The sequence below is a fragment of the Sabethes cyaneus genome, chromosome 3 (assembly GCF_943734655.1).
Source record: "Sabethes cyaneus chromosome 3, idSabCyanKW18_F2, whole genome shotgun sequence".
Lineage (NCBI taxonomy): Eukaryota > Metazoa > Arthropoda > Insecta > Diptera > Culicidae > Sabethes > Sabethes cyaneus.
Window position 1 is genome coordinate 108,353,632 of NC_071355.1, and position 17,065 is coordinate 108,370,696.

General features: G+C 38.5%; 1 protein-coding gene across 1 annotated transcript; it reads left to right on the plus strand.

The window, feature by feature from the left end:
- The first annotated feature begins 625 nt into the window (after positions 1 to 625).
- On the plus strand, positions 626 to 1,734 carry LOC128739988 (uncharacterized). The gene is made up of 2 exons (XM_053835497.1): positions 626 to 769; positions 874 to 1,734. The coding sequence occupies exons 1-2, from the start codon at positions 626 to 628 to the stop codon at positions 1,732 to 1,734; spliced, it is 1,005 nt and encodes a 334-aa protein (XP_053691472.1).
- The last annotated feature ends 15,331 nt before the right edge of the window (positions 1,735 to 17,065 follow it).

Consider the following 17,065-nt stretch of genomic DNA (forward strand, 5'->3'; position numbering starts at 1 on the left):
ACGATTTCTTCAACTCTTAGGTAACCAATAAACATTTCCAATGCAATTTAAAAGCAAGCCAATAAGCATTTAAGTTGCCTTAAATGCTACTTAAATGTTATTTTGGCAAAATATGCGGCTACTTTACTGCTAGCCCTCTTATAGTGCTGACAATGCTTATTTGCAGCTAGTTACCAACAAGAATTTAAATAGAATTTTGGATGCCAATTTGCAACAGTTATGCAGTCAAAAAGCTGATAAACAACAACCTGCAGTATAAAACGCCAGGGATGCTAATAAACGACTGATTTACTGCTTATTTTAATGCTTAATGGTGCTTAATAGTGCATATTGTTTTTCCCACCGAAGATTTCCCTACCGTGTGTGCGCTGGTTTTGTCCACTTCGCGTTGGATGCTCTGCTGCTTATCTCATCAGGTTTTGGGCACAGCTAAATCGGTACAGTGATCGGTGGAGGTGTTCCGACCTGCTTGCTGACGCGATTAGTTCAGTGAAGTGTGTTGAAGTTACGTTCGTTTGCTCTCGCGAAACATGTGTGAATAAAGAACGCGAAAATGGTCGATGCAAAGTTTTCGATCCCGAAATTAAACGGGCGGAATTGGCAAACGTGGAAAGTGCGTGTTTAAATGCTGCTTTGCCGGGAAGATTTGCGGCATGTCGTTGCAGATGACTTGCCACAGGAAGATGCTCGTGACGCTAACTGGAAAAAGGACGATCGTAAGGCCAAAGAAACGATTATTTTGCTGTTGGAAGATAGCCAGTTCCCGCAGGTAAAAAACTGTGTTCTTGCCCGTGATGTGTTCGCTGCCTTGAAGGCCTACCATCAGAAAACAAGTCGTTCCGTTCGCGTATCACTTTTGAAAATTCCCCGGAGCGTGGTGATTTAGAAAAGCACCTCAGTGTAGTGGACGAGTTATTTGATCGCCTTGATGCGGCTGGTATGGCACTCGATAAGGACACGAAAATTTGTATGGTGCTCAGAAGTTTGCCTCCGTCATATGATGGTGTAGTGTTTGCGTTAGATAATCGTTCGGATGATGATATTTCTTTGGACGTGATTAAGTCCAAGCTGATGGAAGAGTATAATCGGCGTTTGGAAAGAGAAGGATCTTCCGCGAAGGTTGAAGCGATGCGTGTTTCCGATGGTAAATCGATGAGAGAAACCAGAGTTTATCATTTTTGTAAAATGCAAGGGCACCTGAAACGAAATTGCAGGAAGTTTATAGCGTCTCAGAAAGCGGATGGTTTCAAACAAGAAAATGCAAAAGCGAAGACCGCTCGGAGCAACGACGAAGCGATAGCTTTTATAGTCGGGGAAAAAGTAGCAGCTGTATGGGTTATTGATAGCGGTGCAAGTGTACACATGACTGGCGACAAATCCTTCTTTAGTAAACTGGATGAATTCCCTGGCGGATGGATAACATTAGTAAATGGCGAGAAAACGCAGATTTTCGGGGAAGGATGCGGCGTTTTGCACGGTGTCAATGAAAACGAAGAAAGCGTTAAAATAGGAATGAATGAGGTGAAATTTGTGCCGGGCCTCGCTACGAACTTGATATCTGTCGGGCGCTTAGCGCAGAAGAACCTAAAAGTAATTTTTGAGGATGAGCAAGCAGCATTTGGAAAACTGCCAGCATCAGTGACATCGGCGCTTGGGCCACCGCGATTGGTCGGCTGCAGAGCGTTTGTCAAAGGAGGAAAATTGTTTGCGAATGTTGCATGGAGGGGAAATTAGCCCCTTCGAGCCTGTTCTTGATAGAAAGTCGAACCAAATTCTAGACATTGTTCATACAGATCTCTGTGGCCCCATGAAAAATGTGACCCCAAGTGGTAAACGGTATGTCATGCACATTGTTGATGATTATAGCCGGTTTACCGTTACATATTTGTTAAAAGCTACCCAAGTAACAACGGTAGCTGAATTACAAGAGCAATGGCTGTTTACGGGTTGGTTTAAGGTGATCAAAGCTGGATGAAGTAAGCACTCAAATGGTGTTTACATAAGCGATGTTTAAGCTACTTCATGTTTTTCAAACCAGTTCTCTCCCAAAAGCTGATAAACAAGCTTAATAGCGGATTTTTCTGCTAAACAATCTGCTTCTAAACAGCTATAAACATCAAACCGTTTTACGGTTGCTTAACCGTTATGTGTTATGTGGAATGTTGTTTACCGCCTTAGCAACGCTTGCAATGAGCATGGCAGCATGTGGATAACAACTTAGGCTTGTTAAAATGCTATGGATTGTTACGAATTTCTTAAGCAATTGCACTCTATAGGGATGTGCGATATTTTATCGATACCGGAGGTATCGATTTTTTCATTCAATATATCGAGTATTCGGCATCGATATTTTACCATGCGATATTATCGGATATCGATACCTTTTCATCCGATATTATAGGTATCGAAAGCTACAAAAAGGCCAGTTCTTCACGCATAACTTTTTGCCAAATTATCGAACTCGCGTTTTTCAGTTTTCAAGCTTCCAAACAGACATGTCTAAAAGCTTAACCATACTGCATGCCGCATTTGAAACATACAAAGTTTACAAAGTTACAAAGTTTATTTGAGGCGGTACGCTGCTGCCGTGCCTGATAAAATGAACTGCACGCTCAAAAAAGCAACCGCAACCCGTTTCGGTGTTGTCTTTCAGACGCCGGTTTTTAGTACTTTAGTAACACCCGGGATTGCGTGTGGTAGCTTCGTAAAAGATCCTCGGATATATGCTGGATGTGTGTCTTTTTGCTAGCGTTAGGTTTTCGTATTCCCTTATCTATTTCATTGACTCACACGGCCAACTGAAATAAATATGAAGCACATTCATGTGTGTTTTTGCAAACTTGAGAATACTTTTCTACGGTGGATGCCGATATCAACGGACTGTTAGGTTAATTATTTCCTGAAGCCAGCACCGAACATCGTATCGCTGCAAGCGCAGATTGATTTGCAAGAACCATTTATAAAGTGAACTGTGAAGCGAGCTACGTATGATAATTTGCTTTAAACCAATCGTGCTCCTGATCAGTTATTTATTGTCAATTGCAAGGAAAATTGTCCAATCAATAAGTGCGCAATCGCTTATAAAAGTGCTATCTTAGCTTAAACCGTTTCGGTCTGTTCGGCGCACTTATTGCTGGGAAGATAACGAAAAAGTGCGCCGAAGATACCGAAACGATTTAATGCAAAATAGCACTTTTATGAGCGATATCGCACTTTGGATGGTACAATTTTCCTTGCAATTGACAATATATTCTCTGCCTAAAAATGCGAATCTCATAATCCAGCCATGCCTTGTGTCACTCAAAATATTTCAGAAAATCGAAAAACATTTTTATTACTTAACATTAGTTTATAATATGTTTTCGGACTTATAGGGCTTTACCGAAATTAGCTGAAAGGAGAGCTTTCAACTTGGACCCCAGTACCAAACATTTCGGCTTCACTCAAATTATATGCAGATGACAGTCTTGCCAGCGCGTTGGCCGATATCAGTTAACTCGGAAATCTGTTAACCGGGTGCATTGAAAACTGGTGCTAAAAGTATGACAAATTTAACACCACCGATAAATTCCTATTCCTTTTCTGATTATAGGAGTTAATGTAATCATTTATGAAGCTACTTCTGTTGGAATATAACAAACTATGCAGCAAATCAGCGGGGTTTTCATAACAAAATCTTGCCCGGATATTTTGTTGCAGTTTAGACCAATCTATTAAAAAATACTGATCACTTCTAGTCCTGGTGTTTCTAGTTAAAAAGCGCCCGCCTGACCAATAAATCTGCAGCGAATATTGTCGAGTGGAACGTACACGGTATCTTGGAGGTGCGGAGATGCCGGCGACATAAACGAAGCAGGTGGCCGCAGCGCAAGCCCGTGACGGATCGTATCTGAAAACTTTCTGGATATTTCGGGTTTCGATATCGGTGAATATCGAAGTATCGATATTTTGGTTGCGATATACTCATTACTCAGTATCGGATCGGTTCGATATATTGCGATACCTGATATCGATACTTTGGCTTTCGATTCCCATCCACTCTATTGGACTGCTGAAAAGAAATTTGTAATTTTTGCACCAGGCTCTTGAATTTTAACTGTGTATCTTAGATAAAACTGTTAACAAATAAATATTTAACAATAGAAAACTGGAATTATCTCGAAATCCGCCAAAATTATGATATATTTCGAGTTTCCACCACTACTGGTACTACCACAACTACTGGAGCATCTACCCTATGTGAATCGTCCAAATCAGTTTTTCAATTTAGCTCTTTTGGTAGTTGTTGTATGACTTTTTCATGTTTCATAAAGTTGTACAAATAGTAAAAATACACAACTTTGGCGAATGTAGTATAATTTTTTTGAAGTAGGACTACTTCTTTGATTTCTATATTGGGGTGCACTTTAGAAAAACGAAAAGTGAACATGTAACGAAAAGTGGTTATGGTTTGCACGCTTATAACTCAGTAATCCGTCAACAGATTCTAGAGATATTGGTATCAATCGATTGGAAATTTTTCAAAAAATCCATAACAATACAATAGATTCCATGTTTCCCAAACAGACGTTTAATAATTGAGAAAATATTAGACGGATATTCATTATTTCATTATTTTCATGTTTTTGCCTTCCCACGCCAATGCTTCCCTAGCACAGATGACAGAAATATATACGAGATGAGCTATGGGTTAAGCTGACCTTTGATTGTATTTAATTTACGCTCTATAGAATCCGCTCGAAAATTGTTGAACTTCAGCGGTTGCTGCTTGCTCGGAATAAGGCATCGAAGACATTCAAATTCACCAAGCAAGACGCCAGCAAACCGAAGAAGCCACCGACTCGTCCGCCAGCGAACGATATGGTTTTTGCTGCTATCAATACCCAGTAAAATCAATTGGTCCTCGCTGCAAGCCGTTAGAAGTAAATCGCTAGCCACAATTGTGACGTTCCAAGGTTGGACACATTCGTGAAAAAGGTTTTGAAATTAGCTGTCGAAAAGCTGGTCCAAACAAAAAGAACAGCCGCTTCCGATTCGTTCAAGGTTGATAAAACGGACGAAAACAATTTATCTTTGCTAACTGCTGCAAAGGCGGCTCCGATTAAAGCTGTACTACTGGAGTAAATATGCGGGTGCCCCCGAACAAAAATCTACTAAGCCAATGAAAACCGTAGCAAAGGCACCGAAAGCCCCAGTCAAAGGAAGTCATTCCAGCGGAGAAGGTGCCCGAAAAAAACTGCTGCCTAGATGTAAATTACAATCGATCGGCAAATAAAGTGCAACAGATTCAACAGTTGTGTTATTCTGAAAAACCAACCACTGTGTATCGTGCAATATACATTTTTACGCTTGATAGTTATTTATAATTGCCATCGAATACAATAGCGAATCGCTTGTGTAGTGGAACACGTTCTTATCTATCGTATCCCGCCTACGTTGTTTACCGTACCCAATTATGTCGAATGACGAGATGGCACCCAAGCGGCTCCGGAGCAACTCATTTGCAAAATCCTCCAGTAGCGACATGAGTGTCGCCGAACTCGCTAGGCTGATGGAATCTCAACTCTCTTCTTTTCAACGCAGTACACGAGACGACATTAAAAAACTAGGCGACTCTCTCTCTAACCAAATGAGTCAGCTTAGATCTGATATCAGCCTTGATCTCGAAAAACTAAGAGATGAAAACATAAGGAGTCACAACGAACTGGCGACTACTATCGATCAAGTCAAAACTGAACACGCTCTGGCGATAGACAGATCGATGCGCTGCAATGATCTGATAGTAACTGGAATACCTTACGTTCGCGGTGAAGATCTAATAAACTATTTCCATGCATGGTGCCATTCTCTTGGATATGATGGCAAATCGGTCCCCCTAGTGGATATTCGACGTATGGTGAAGGGAGCGCTTGTTGATGGTAAAGTGTATGTGATTCTAATGCAGTTCGCAATTACTGTCCAACGGAACGTATTTTTCTCTCGATACCTACGCTCTCGCTGTCTTTCTCTGGCTAACATTGGATTCTCTCTCAACAAACGCATTTTCATCAATGAAAGTCTTGGGATTGCTGCCAGGAAAATAAGGTCAAAAGCACAACAACTGAAAAAGGATGGAAAACTGCACAGTATCTTCTCGCGTGATGGAATTGTTTATGTCAGGAAAGCTGCTAATGATCCTGGTACCGCTGTGTACACCGAGAGTGACTTTGATATGATGCTGAGTCGTATATAACCTTTCCACAAACGTTATCTCACTCCTTCCTGTCCTCTCCATCGAATCCCCTTGTATCCTCTCCTAAAAGTTTGTTCGAGGAATGCTGTTGTTGCTGTTTGGATACCGATGCTGCTTGCTGGTGCTGTTGCTGCCCGTGACGATGAATGCTATAATTTAACAAATCACTGAAGGAAGGGCAGAAGACTGTTGCATTTTTGAATTAACAATCTGAGTGAATATTTTCAAGACGAATTCATAATTGCGTCACATTTTATGTTTTTATTTTGTGTTTTGGAAAATGGAACAATATGTTAGTTTGATGAAGATTGTATTATATAAGTGCTCAATACGTTTTTTCTCTTACTTGTGCGTTACACATTCCTATGGCTAGTTACAATGGTAATCACACCTCTGCGAGATGGTGTACACCAGGTACGGTTATGAAATCGGCACTTATTCCTGGAAAGTTATCGCTATGCTGTGTCAATAGCCAAAGTATTTGTGCTAGGAATTTCTGTAAGCTTGAAGAACTTAAGGAGATCATTGCTGTTTCTAAAATAGATATTGTTTGCGTAAGTGAGACGTGGCTGAATGAGAAGACTTGTGATAGTTCGATAATTATCAATGGTTATAACATAGCTAGACACGACCGAGTTGGGAAATTAGGAGGCGGAATATTGATTTATATCAGAAATGAAATTAACTTCAAAATTATTAGTAAATCTGATCGCCAACAAACTATTAATACCGAATTTATTGCGCTCGAGGTTTCACTTCATTCCTCCAAAATATTAATAGTTGCTATTTATAACCCTCCGGAGTATGATTGCTCATCGATTCTAGATAATCTATTATGTCAGTTTGGCTCTAGTTACAATAATATCTATATTCTTGGTGACTTCAACACGAATTTACAAGAACCCAGGGCTACAAAAACTAAGCATTTCAACGATTTTCTAGCAGCTTACTCTTTATACAGTATAGGCTGCGAGCCAACTTTTTTTCACCGGTTCGGTTCTTCTCAAATCGACTTAATGATCACCAACAACAAGAGGAACGTATTGCGCTTCAATCAAGTGGATGTCCCAGTATTATCAAAACATGATCTAATTTTTGCCTCGTTAGATTTCGATTTTCATCCTTGTCCCAAAATTACACAATACTACGATTATGAACGTATGAACGTCGAAGGAATTGTTAATATTTTTAATACTCTTGACTGGCCTGTTTTTTACAGGACGAATAACACTGATGACTTGCTAGACTTTTTCACTTTTAACATGAAAGCCCTCCATGATTCATTTGTTCCCGTACGATTACACTCGACGAAACATTATTCTAATCCCTGGTACAATAATACAATTCGAAAAGCTATGGTTGATCGAGATTTGGCATATCGAACATGGAAAATTTCTCGAGACGATAGCGACCACGTTCTTTTCAAAAGGCTCCGCAATAGAGAAACCTTTTTAAAACGCAAGGCCAAAGAGCAATACTTAGACTCACACCTCCATTCGCGTTTGCCGCCTAAAGAGTTATGGAAAAGGTTAAAAAATGCAGGCATCCAAGATTACAAAGCGCATACTACCATTCCATTTTCCGCTGATGAAATTAATGACAGCTTTGGTAGTCATTTTTCCAATTCGTCTGATATTTACTGCCCAACTGAAACATCTCAGAATTCATTTAATTTTCAGCGTATCAGTGAAATAGATGTGTTGAGTGCAATGTACCATATGAAATCCAATGCTGTCGGCCCCGATGAATTGCCTTCCAAATTCTTAAAATCCATTTGCCCCTTGGTAACTAAGCCTATTACACACATTTTTAACAGCATCATCAACACAGGAAATTTCCCACGCCAGTGGAAAAATTCTAAAGTAATTCCCATTAAAAAGAAAACTAACTCGAGTTCCTTACAAGATCTCCGACCAATCAGCATTCTGTGTGCACTATCAAAAATTCTTGAAAAGATCTTGAAGATTCAAATCAACGACCACGTTCAACGTTACAATTTCTTATCGCAATTCCAATCAGGTTATCGGGCCAAACACAGTACAAAGACTGTTATGCTTAAGGTCCTAGATGATGTTGCTATTGCTATTGATGGCGGCAGGCCAGTTGTATTGATTTTGCTAGATTTCTCCAAGGCTTTTGACACGATCTCTCACAATATTTTATGCACGAAGCTCCAAGCTAATTTCAATTTCTCAAACCATGCATCAAGTCTTATTCATTCATACCTTACCGGAAGAAGTCAAAGGGTTTTTAACGACGGTTCGTATTCTAGAGATATCTGTATAACATCGGGAGTGCCTCAAGGATCTATATTAGGACCACTATTATTTTCAATGTACATTAATGACCTTCCTGATACACTAAAGTTCTGCACAGTACACCTTTTTGCTGATGATGTGCAGCTATACTTCAGTTGTGAGTGCATGTCTTCTTGCGACGTGGCGGCTAAAGTAAACTTCGACCTTACCAGGGTTAAAGAGTGGTGCGCTACCAACAGACTATCTCTGAATATATCCAAAACTAACGCTTTATTCATTACTAGAAATACGTGTCATATTAGTCAAAAACCTATATTGAAACTTAACGATGTAAAAATTAATTTTGTCGATAGTGCTAATAGTCTTGGATTTACCATCCAGAGTAATTTGGAATGGGATAAATACCTATTTAAACAATGTGGCAAAATACATGCTGCTTTACGATCCCTGCATAAAACCGCTATGAATTGCAGCTCCATTATAAAATTGAAACTTTTTAAAAGCTTAATCCTTCCGTACTTTGTTGCTTGTGACTTTCTACTCTCGGAGGCATCTGCGTCAATTTTATCTAAATTGAGAGTAGCTTTAAATATGTGCGCTCGTTTTGTTTTTGGCCTCAGTCGACTCTCTAGTGTGTCTCACTTACATAAACTGTTAATTGGATGTCCTTTCGAAAACTATGGGCGTATGAGATGCTGTTTATTTTTACACAAGCTAATTGATAACAAGGAACCAGGCTATTTACTCAACAAACTTCAGCCTTTCAGGAGTACTCGATGCCGCAAATTCGTTCTACGTCGCCATAACACCTCAAAATACAGTGATACCTTTTTCGTCAGAGGTGTATCCTATTGGAACTGTTTGCCAAATGACTTAACTTTGGAAATATCTCATACCGCATTTAAGAGGAAATGTATTGAGCACTTCAATCAATGAGCTTTATGATTAATGTTAAAAAACGTACAGTAGAATTTTTTTTTAATAGTTTACGTGACACTCATTCTACCTTTTACACGATGTGACATTACAAGACACTGTCTTAAGTTACGAATAATAAAGACCAATAATAATAATAATAATAATAATAAATTTCCTTGATTTGCATTACTAATATCTGGTAGAAAAAATCAGTTCTTTTAAGAACTACTGAATAAAAGTATACGAAGCAGTTAAATTGATTTTTCTCACATTTTAAAGTGATGTTGGCAGTTTAGTATGAGCATTCGAAGAACGAGCCCGTCAGAAATTACTTAAACTGTATCAAGACAAACCTTCCGAACAATATTTCTGAACACAATTGTTCATATACCTACACATGCAAAATAATACGAATTTAAGATTCTTTCTAAAAACATTAAACGAGTAAGCCACATTATCTGGCAAAAGAAAACTACGCCACTTCGTAATTCGAGACTAAGCGTTTACTAAAGTTTAGTCAGAAAATCGAATTGCATCTTCATTTATATATTAGGCCCTAAAAAGGGCTGATTGTTGTATAGTTACAGAAGCCTGACCAGATTTTACTATAGGCCGGTATACTTTGGTACCTTCCGAGACGGCGCGCTTGGCAAACTCACCCGGCACAACCACAAACTGAGAGTGCACGTCTGCCATGCCCGTGGCCGTGCCATCCCTGTCGGCATCAAATGAAAGAAAATAGCGTTGCACTCCTAGTGGCGTGGCTTCTTCTTTTTCCTATCGCGCTTTGCGGCCTTTCCACTGGTTTTCGGTGGCATGAAGACGATGTCGATGCTTCATATTAGGTTGCTCTGCAGAAACTGGTAGCTCTTCATTAAGGAAGCACCGGACACCGGTTTTGTTCAAACAATGTACGGTTTCGTTGTACCGCCTTTCTTTCGTGTCTATGATTCTCTTCCCTACGTTGATCCGCCTTTGTTACAACTTGCTGTTGTTTGCTCTGGTATATAATCAGAAGTAAGCCGGCGAACGGCATCATTTTCGCATTGGCATCGGTACTGTACGGAACACGGAACAGACAGCAGAGAGTTGCGATTATATCTCCCTCACTGGACTCGGCAAACTGGTAAAACGCAGCGGCAGCAGCAGCAGCCGATCATTGTTTGGCGTAGAGTGCGCCGAACGCGTTGGTACCGGAGCATCGATCTATTATCTGCTATATTAGAATATTTGGTTGCGGGAGCGGAAGAGCTTGAATTAATGGAAAATGCTCTGTGCGGTAACCATTGTCTCCATTTCCCTGGGAGGTGTTGTTTCAAACATTCAAGCCATTCTGCTGGCCGGATTTTCAACCACATAAATTACCACAACCCGTCCTTTTTAGGACGAACGAATTTGTTTATGAAGAGATGAAAATTTTCTGTATACTAAATTTCTTTAATTAAATTTTCAAATGTCGCTGATTCTTTAAATCATGAAGAATTTCTTCTGATTTGATTTATAAAACGTTAAATATGTGGTGACTCACCATGCGGTCTTCTAACTCATGACGTTGCTTTAATTTTATTTTTGCTAAAAAAAATTTGCCTTCTCACGCCAATGCTTCCCTAACACGGATGACAGAAATATATAGGAGAAGAGCTATGGATTAAATTCCCTTTGAATCAAAGTTTGATTGTATTTAATTTACGCTCTATAGAATCCGCTCGAAAATCGTTGAGCTTCAGCTGTTGCTACTTCCCCGGAATAAGGCAACGAAGACATCCAAATTCACTAAGCGAGACGCGAATAAACTGAAGAGTCAACGGATCCTCGTTACAAGCCGTCTAGAAGTATATCGCCGCCAGCTACAATTGTGACGTTTCAAGGTTGGACACATTCGTGAAAAAGGCTTTGAAGTTAGTTTTCAACAAGAGAAAGCTGGTCCAAACAAAGAACTGGCGCTTCCGGTTCCTTCGCCTACCAAACTTGCTAGCGAGCAGCAAGATTACCAAGTCAAAGAAGACCGAAAACTCCAAAGCCAAAAGAAGTTGTATTAACGGAGAATGTGGTTCGAAAAAAGCTGCTGCCTAGCAGTAAATTTCTTCGATTTGTATTATTAACAGCTGGTAGAAAACAATCAGTTCTTTTAAGACACAATACCTGTTGGTGTTGTGGGTTCAAATCCGGTTATAATCTCTGATTACAGCTTGGTTCGACCCATGCACCTTCCAGCATTAGACAAAAGATAGGAGTCACAACGACAACTTGTTAACCATAGCTACCTATTACCCCCCCTTCCTTTCCACCCTTCCCCTTCATTCCCGAAAAAATCCTTCTTCATTACTTTCCCTTACCGTCCCTTCATCAATTGTAGAATCATCGTTTCAAAAAAAAAAAAAAAATATTAATATATGCCTGACCGCATTTCAAGGTCATGACTAAAGTCACGAGTTTGGTCAAGCGAATGTAGTATACCTCTATCTTGGCTTGTTTAGGAGCTGTAAAACTTTTGATATAAAAAATACCCTAATTTTTTTTTTTTTTTTTGTATTTAATAATAAAAATAAAAATAGTACATGTTATTCAATCTTATCCTCTATGTCTAACCTAGTATCCTATGTCTAAATCTTTCTACCCTATTAGCGTATCAGTCTTCTTTAATTTTAATTTTTTTTCCCTTCAACAGATATTTAGATAACTACCGAATTCTTTCACGAAAACTTTCCGATTGTTCCACCGTGTTTCCCTCAACTGTTTTTTAAAAACAAACAAGGACGGGTTCTCGTATCTTAAATTGAAGGAAATAGCCCGTATTGTTAACCACAACGCTGCTTTCTGTTGTTTTGATTTTAGGCTTATTTTCTGCGGGATAATATCTTCAATGTCACTGATTATAATGCCTATTCGTGATCGAATGACCTGAGAACACCAATCCCAAATTTGTTTCGCACTATGACATCTTTTAATTCTGTGGGATATACTGTCCACACTTCCGCATTTGCTACACATCTGGGAAAATTACCCTAATTTTGACCCCGAATTGCTCAATTATTTGCAAACAGATGCGAATTACATTACATGAATCAGAAATTAAATAAAAAAAACTACAAAATTCAGGAAGTTTCATTTGTATCCGTCTGCGCATAATCGAGTAATTTGGGGTCAAAATTAGGGTAATTTTTCTATCAAAAGTTTTACAGTTCCTAAACAAGCCAAAATAGAGGTATACTACGCTCGGCAAAACTGTGTATTTTTACTATTTGTACAACTTTATAAAACATGAAAAAGTCATACAACAACTACCAAAAGAGCTAAAATAGAAAAACTGATTTGGACGATTCACATATAAGAAATAGGATTTTTCTATCTTCGCTGAAGAGATAGAAGGTTACTGTTTTCAGCAAAATTTCTTGTAATAATATGCTCTAAAACTTTGCAGAATTCATCAGTGTGTTATATTGAAGCCGAAGAAAAATAAATTTTTTATTTCACTTTTAGGGGGATTATTCAAAATTCAAATTTCACCAGACGATAGAACTTTTAATTTCAAGAAACTCTCTCAAAGGTTCCATAAACCTAAAATCAAGTTTTCCCACTCAAAACTCTAATGCGCACATATTTTTGGTTTTGGACAACTGTGAAGCCCCACGGGAATATGTTCCGGAATGGCCATGCCGTGGCAAAATCATCAGACAGAATCAAAACAATGAAAAATGACCTTCTGGAGTATTTTCATGAATTTAGACACCCATATTGCCAGTGTTGCAAACCAAACAGTTTTATGGCCACAGGAGGTCCCAGGGGAACTTGTCGTAGAATGGCCATTCCTAGGATATATCATTATATTGTTTTAAAACAATGAAGAATGACTTTTCGGAGTAATTTGAAGAACTTTGGACACCCATATTACTATAATTACATCCAAAAATATAAAAAGTGCTTTAATTCCGGAACACATCCTCGGAATACCGGATTTCCGGGAACCAGATGAACCATTTCCGGCTGTGATGTAACCCCACTGGAAGTAGATAAGTTCCTGAATCTTTAGGTGGTAAGTGTCCAAATCGGGCAAAAATTGCCAAAGTTACCCCAACCCAAGCAACCAAAAGTTCGAATTTCACTTAAGGAACAAACTTGAAAGTTCATATTTGGTTCAAATTTAGTTCCGTAGAACTTTCTTGCTGAACAACCAGACACTACATTTGTAAACCGAACTTCATTCTCATTAAAGTACCGTTAATAGCTGTAGCAACTTGAAAGTCCGACATGCAGCTTGAAAGTTCAACACACAACTTGAAAGTAACTTAAAGTTCGGATAATGGTGTCTAAGGAAGGTTAACAAGCTTTATGTCTATGGAGGTATAGCTTGCTAAGCAGCTTTACTTGTAATTAACCGAACTTTAAAGTTGCTCAGAGTTCGCTGCATAGAGCGCTAAGCAGCTTCTGAAGAAACTTTGGCAAAAGTTTATAAAACAGCACTTGTAGTTCTATTTTTATACTTTTCCATTTTCTACCTCCGCCTCCTCCTAACTTTTGTAAAGTCGGTTCATGCGATTAAGATAGACCATTTAAAAAAAAGCCTAACTAACACCGACCGCTACTGGATTTGAACCCGAGCGTTCCTCGTTGCATGCCTATCCTGATGCATTGCGCCATCTCTGACGCCGCTAGTGACATGAATTTTGCCGATGAGTTGTTCTTAAGTGTAAGTTCGTTTCGGGGCTGTGATAAATGAGAAATTAGCACATCGAGTAAAAACGATGCAAATGGCATATTCCAGCAACGGAGCAGTGGTATGCGTCTAAGTTACCGAAAAGAAGTACTCGAGTTCAAATCCCCGAGGTTTTTATGTTTGTGGTGTGTGGTAGGTTACAATAAATTAATATTTATAAAGAGACAAGCGAATATTAACCAAAATTAAACACCTTAGTTAATGAGAAATGTCATGAATCTGCAAAACAGGAAGAAGTGGGAAAATATTCCCCCAATATTTTTTATTTTGAAAATTATTGGAGTTTCTTTTTGGGCTGAAGAGTGTTCTATATAGCGACTTAAGCGAACTTTTTGCGAACTTTCTAGTTCTGTTAGAAGTTACTTTGTATTCCCTTCGAAGTTTAAACATCAAATACGAACTTGAAAGTACGGTTAATTACTTAAAAATGAAGTTGAATAGAGTTCTATTCATGATCATTTCGTTGGTTGATTAAGCCAAAAATCCCCTTTTATCGGAACTTTTGGTTACTTCCCAAGTCAACCAACGAAATGATCATGAATAGAACTCTATTCAACTTCATTTTTAAGTAATTAACCGTACTTTCAAGTTCGTATTTGATGATTAAACTTCGAAGGGAATACAAAGTAACTTCTAACAGAACTAGAAAGTTCGCAAAAAGTATACTTAAGTCGCTATATAGAACACTCTTCAGCCCAAAAAGAAACTCCAATAATTTTAGAAATAAAAAATATTGGGGGAATATTTTCCCACTTCTTCCTGTTTTGCAGATTCATGAAATTTCTCATTAACTAAGGCATTTAATTTCGGTTAATAACCGACTGTTTTTTTTTAATATTAATTTATTGTAACTTACCACACACCACCAACCAAAATCTCGGGGATTTGAACTCGAGTACTTCTTTTCGGTGACTCAGACGCATACCACTGCTCCATTGCTGGAATATGCGATATGCGTCGGTTTTACTCGATGTGCTAACTTCTCATTTATCACAGCCCCGAAACTAACTTACACTTAATAACAACTCATCGGCAAAATTCATGTCACTAGCGGCGTCAGAGATGGTGCACTGCATTAGGATAGGCTTGCAACGCGGAACGCTCGGGTTCAAATCCAGCAGCGGTCGGTGTTAGTTAGGCTTTTTTTTATATGGTCTATCTTAATCGCATGACCGACGCAGTGTCGGGAAACTTGAACACATGCCCGGGTTCAACTGTATGCTGTGTGAGACCGGTCATTGATGATTTGGTTCGAGTTGAATTTTGATGCTGTTGCAGACGCTTTTCTAGAGTTTGCGAGGTTTGTCCAACGTAAACTCTATCAGCACATGCGCCACATGGTACACTATATACAACGTTAGTTTGTTGCATTTTTGATATTCTGTCCTTTAGCTTTGAGAAAACTGTGTCTTTTAATTTGTTATTCGGTTTATGGGACACTAAGTTTCTCCAACACATACGACGGCGCCCTGTGCAAGCTCAGAAGGTTTGAACAGAGCAAAAGGGAACGACGCGGACGGACTTAGCGTCGTAGATGAAACTACAGTGGACGACAAAAGTTTTGTTTTAGTTAGCGATAAGATTATTTCCTTGTAAGTTTTGTCATTTTGTTTGTTAAAATAAGTAAATTAAAATTTGTTTTATTTCTGTTGACAATAGTATCTGATGATGGCTGAATAAAAGAATAAAAGCCGAAACGTAATCAAATGAGTTTTGATATTTCACCGATCGTGATCAATTTGAATACATTCACATAAGTGCACGGATTAAAACCAAATCATATATACTGTTAGATTATAGAATTTCGCAATTCGGCTGACAGCAAAAGTTTGTCAGTTATCGACATTATCGACTGCTTCACGCTAGGTGGGCTAGGCTTCAGGTGTAAAGATATTCGGGGCCATCCATATAGATCATTTTGCGATGACGTCATTTTGCCGTAAAATGACACCACTTGGTGGTTTGTTTACATGTTTTTTGTCACATCCAGCAGTTTCGATTTGAAATTTCGTGAAGGATTACTGCATCAATTTCTGTAAAACGCATGTAAGGCACTTTCTCTTCAATAAAAACTATAAATTACTAGAGGACCCGGCGCGCGTTGCTACGCCATTCTAAAAGGGGGTACATGCATAATGCTTAGATTTGCTTAATTGTAATCTTGCAACCAAGAGCTTTCTTTTGGCAAACCAAGATATTCCTCATTCATTCTGCAAATTTCTAATCCTACGCATCAGTATTTGTGACTCGAGCAGCCCAACGTAACAATTTGGGTTTTATTACCAACCCTTAAAATGGTAATGTTGGCAAAATCGTAATAAAACATCAGTGCAGTTCGATTAAAATCAGTTGAAAATTTATCAGAAACCATAAACTTAGTGTAACCTCAACATTATTTTCTTCATATTTTCATTTCAACAATTTTTCTCTTCAATTTTCTTTTTAAAATAAGTATATTATCTTAGGCCATTGCAAATCATTTTAAAAGTTTTTGTCACCCCTCCCTTGGAGATTGGCTTGAAAAATCGGGGGGCAAAAAAATAATTTGTAGGATATGAGTTAATTTTTTGCATAAAATCCATTCTCTGTCGGTTCTACAGCCTGAAAAACTCGAAAAATGAGTGTACGAGTTGAGTGTACGAGTTGAGTTAACGCTTCTAGCATGAAATAGAAATGGAAATTCGAACAATGGAATTTGCGAAAAATGGCCGAAAATTTTTTCTTTCGTTTTTGTCTTTTTTCGTAGATTTTTGCATGGAAAATAATAACGTATATATTAAAAGCAACATTAGATTTGATTTTCACGTTTAAACTTAAAGTAAAAATGCCTAAAACCAATATTTTGTTTTGCTCGATTAAAAAATTCTCTGTTTTTTTTCTTCCCCCCCCCCCCTTCAGTGGCCCAACACCGGAAGGACAAAAACTTTTTAAAATATTTGTAAT

Coding starts and splice junctions, on each gene's coding strand:
- LOC128739988 (XM_053835497.1), top strand. CDS start 626: ATGCTGCTTTGCCGGGAAGATTTGCGGCATGTCGTTGCAGATGACTTG. Junction 770..873: donor AAGATAGCCAGTTCCCGCAG/GTAAAAAACTGT, acceptor AATTCCCCGGAG/CGTGGTGATTTAGAAAAGCA.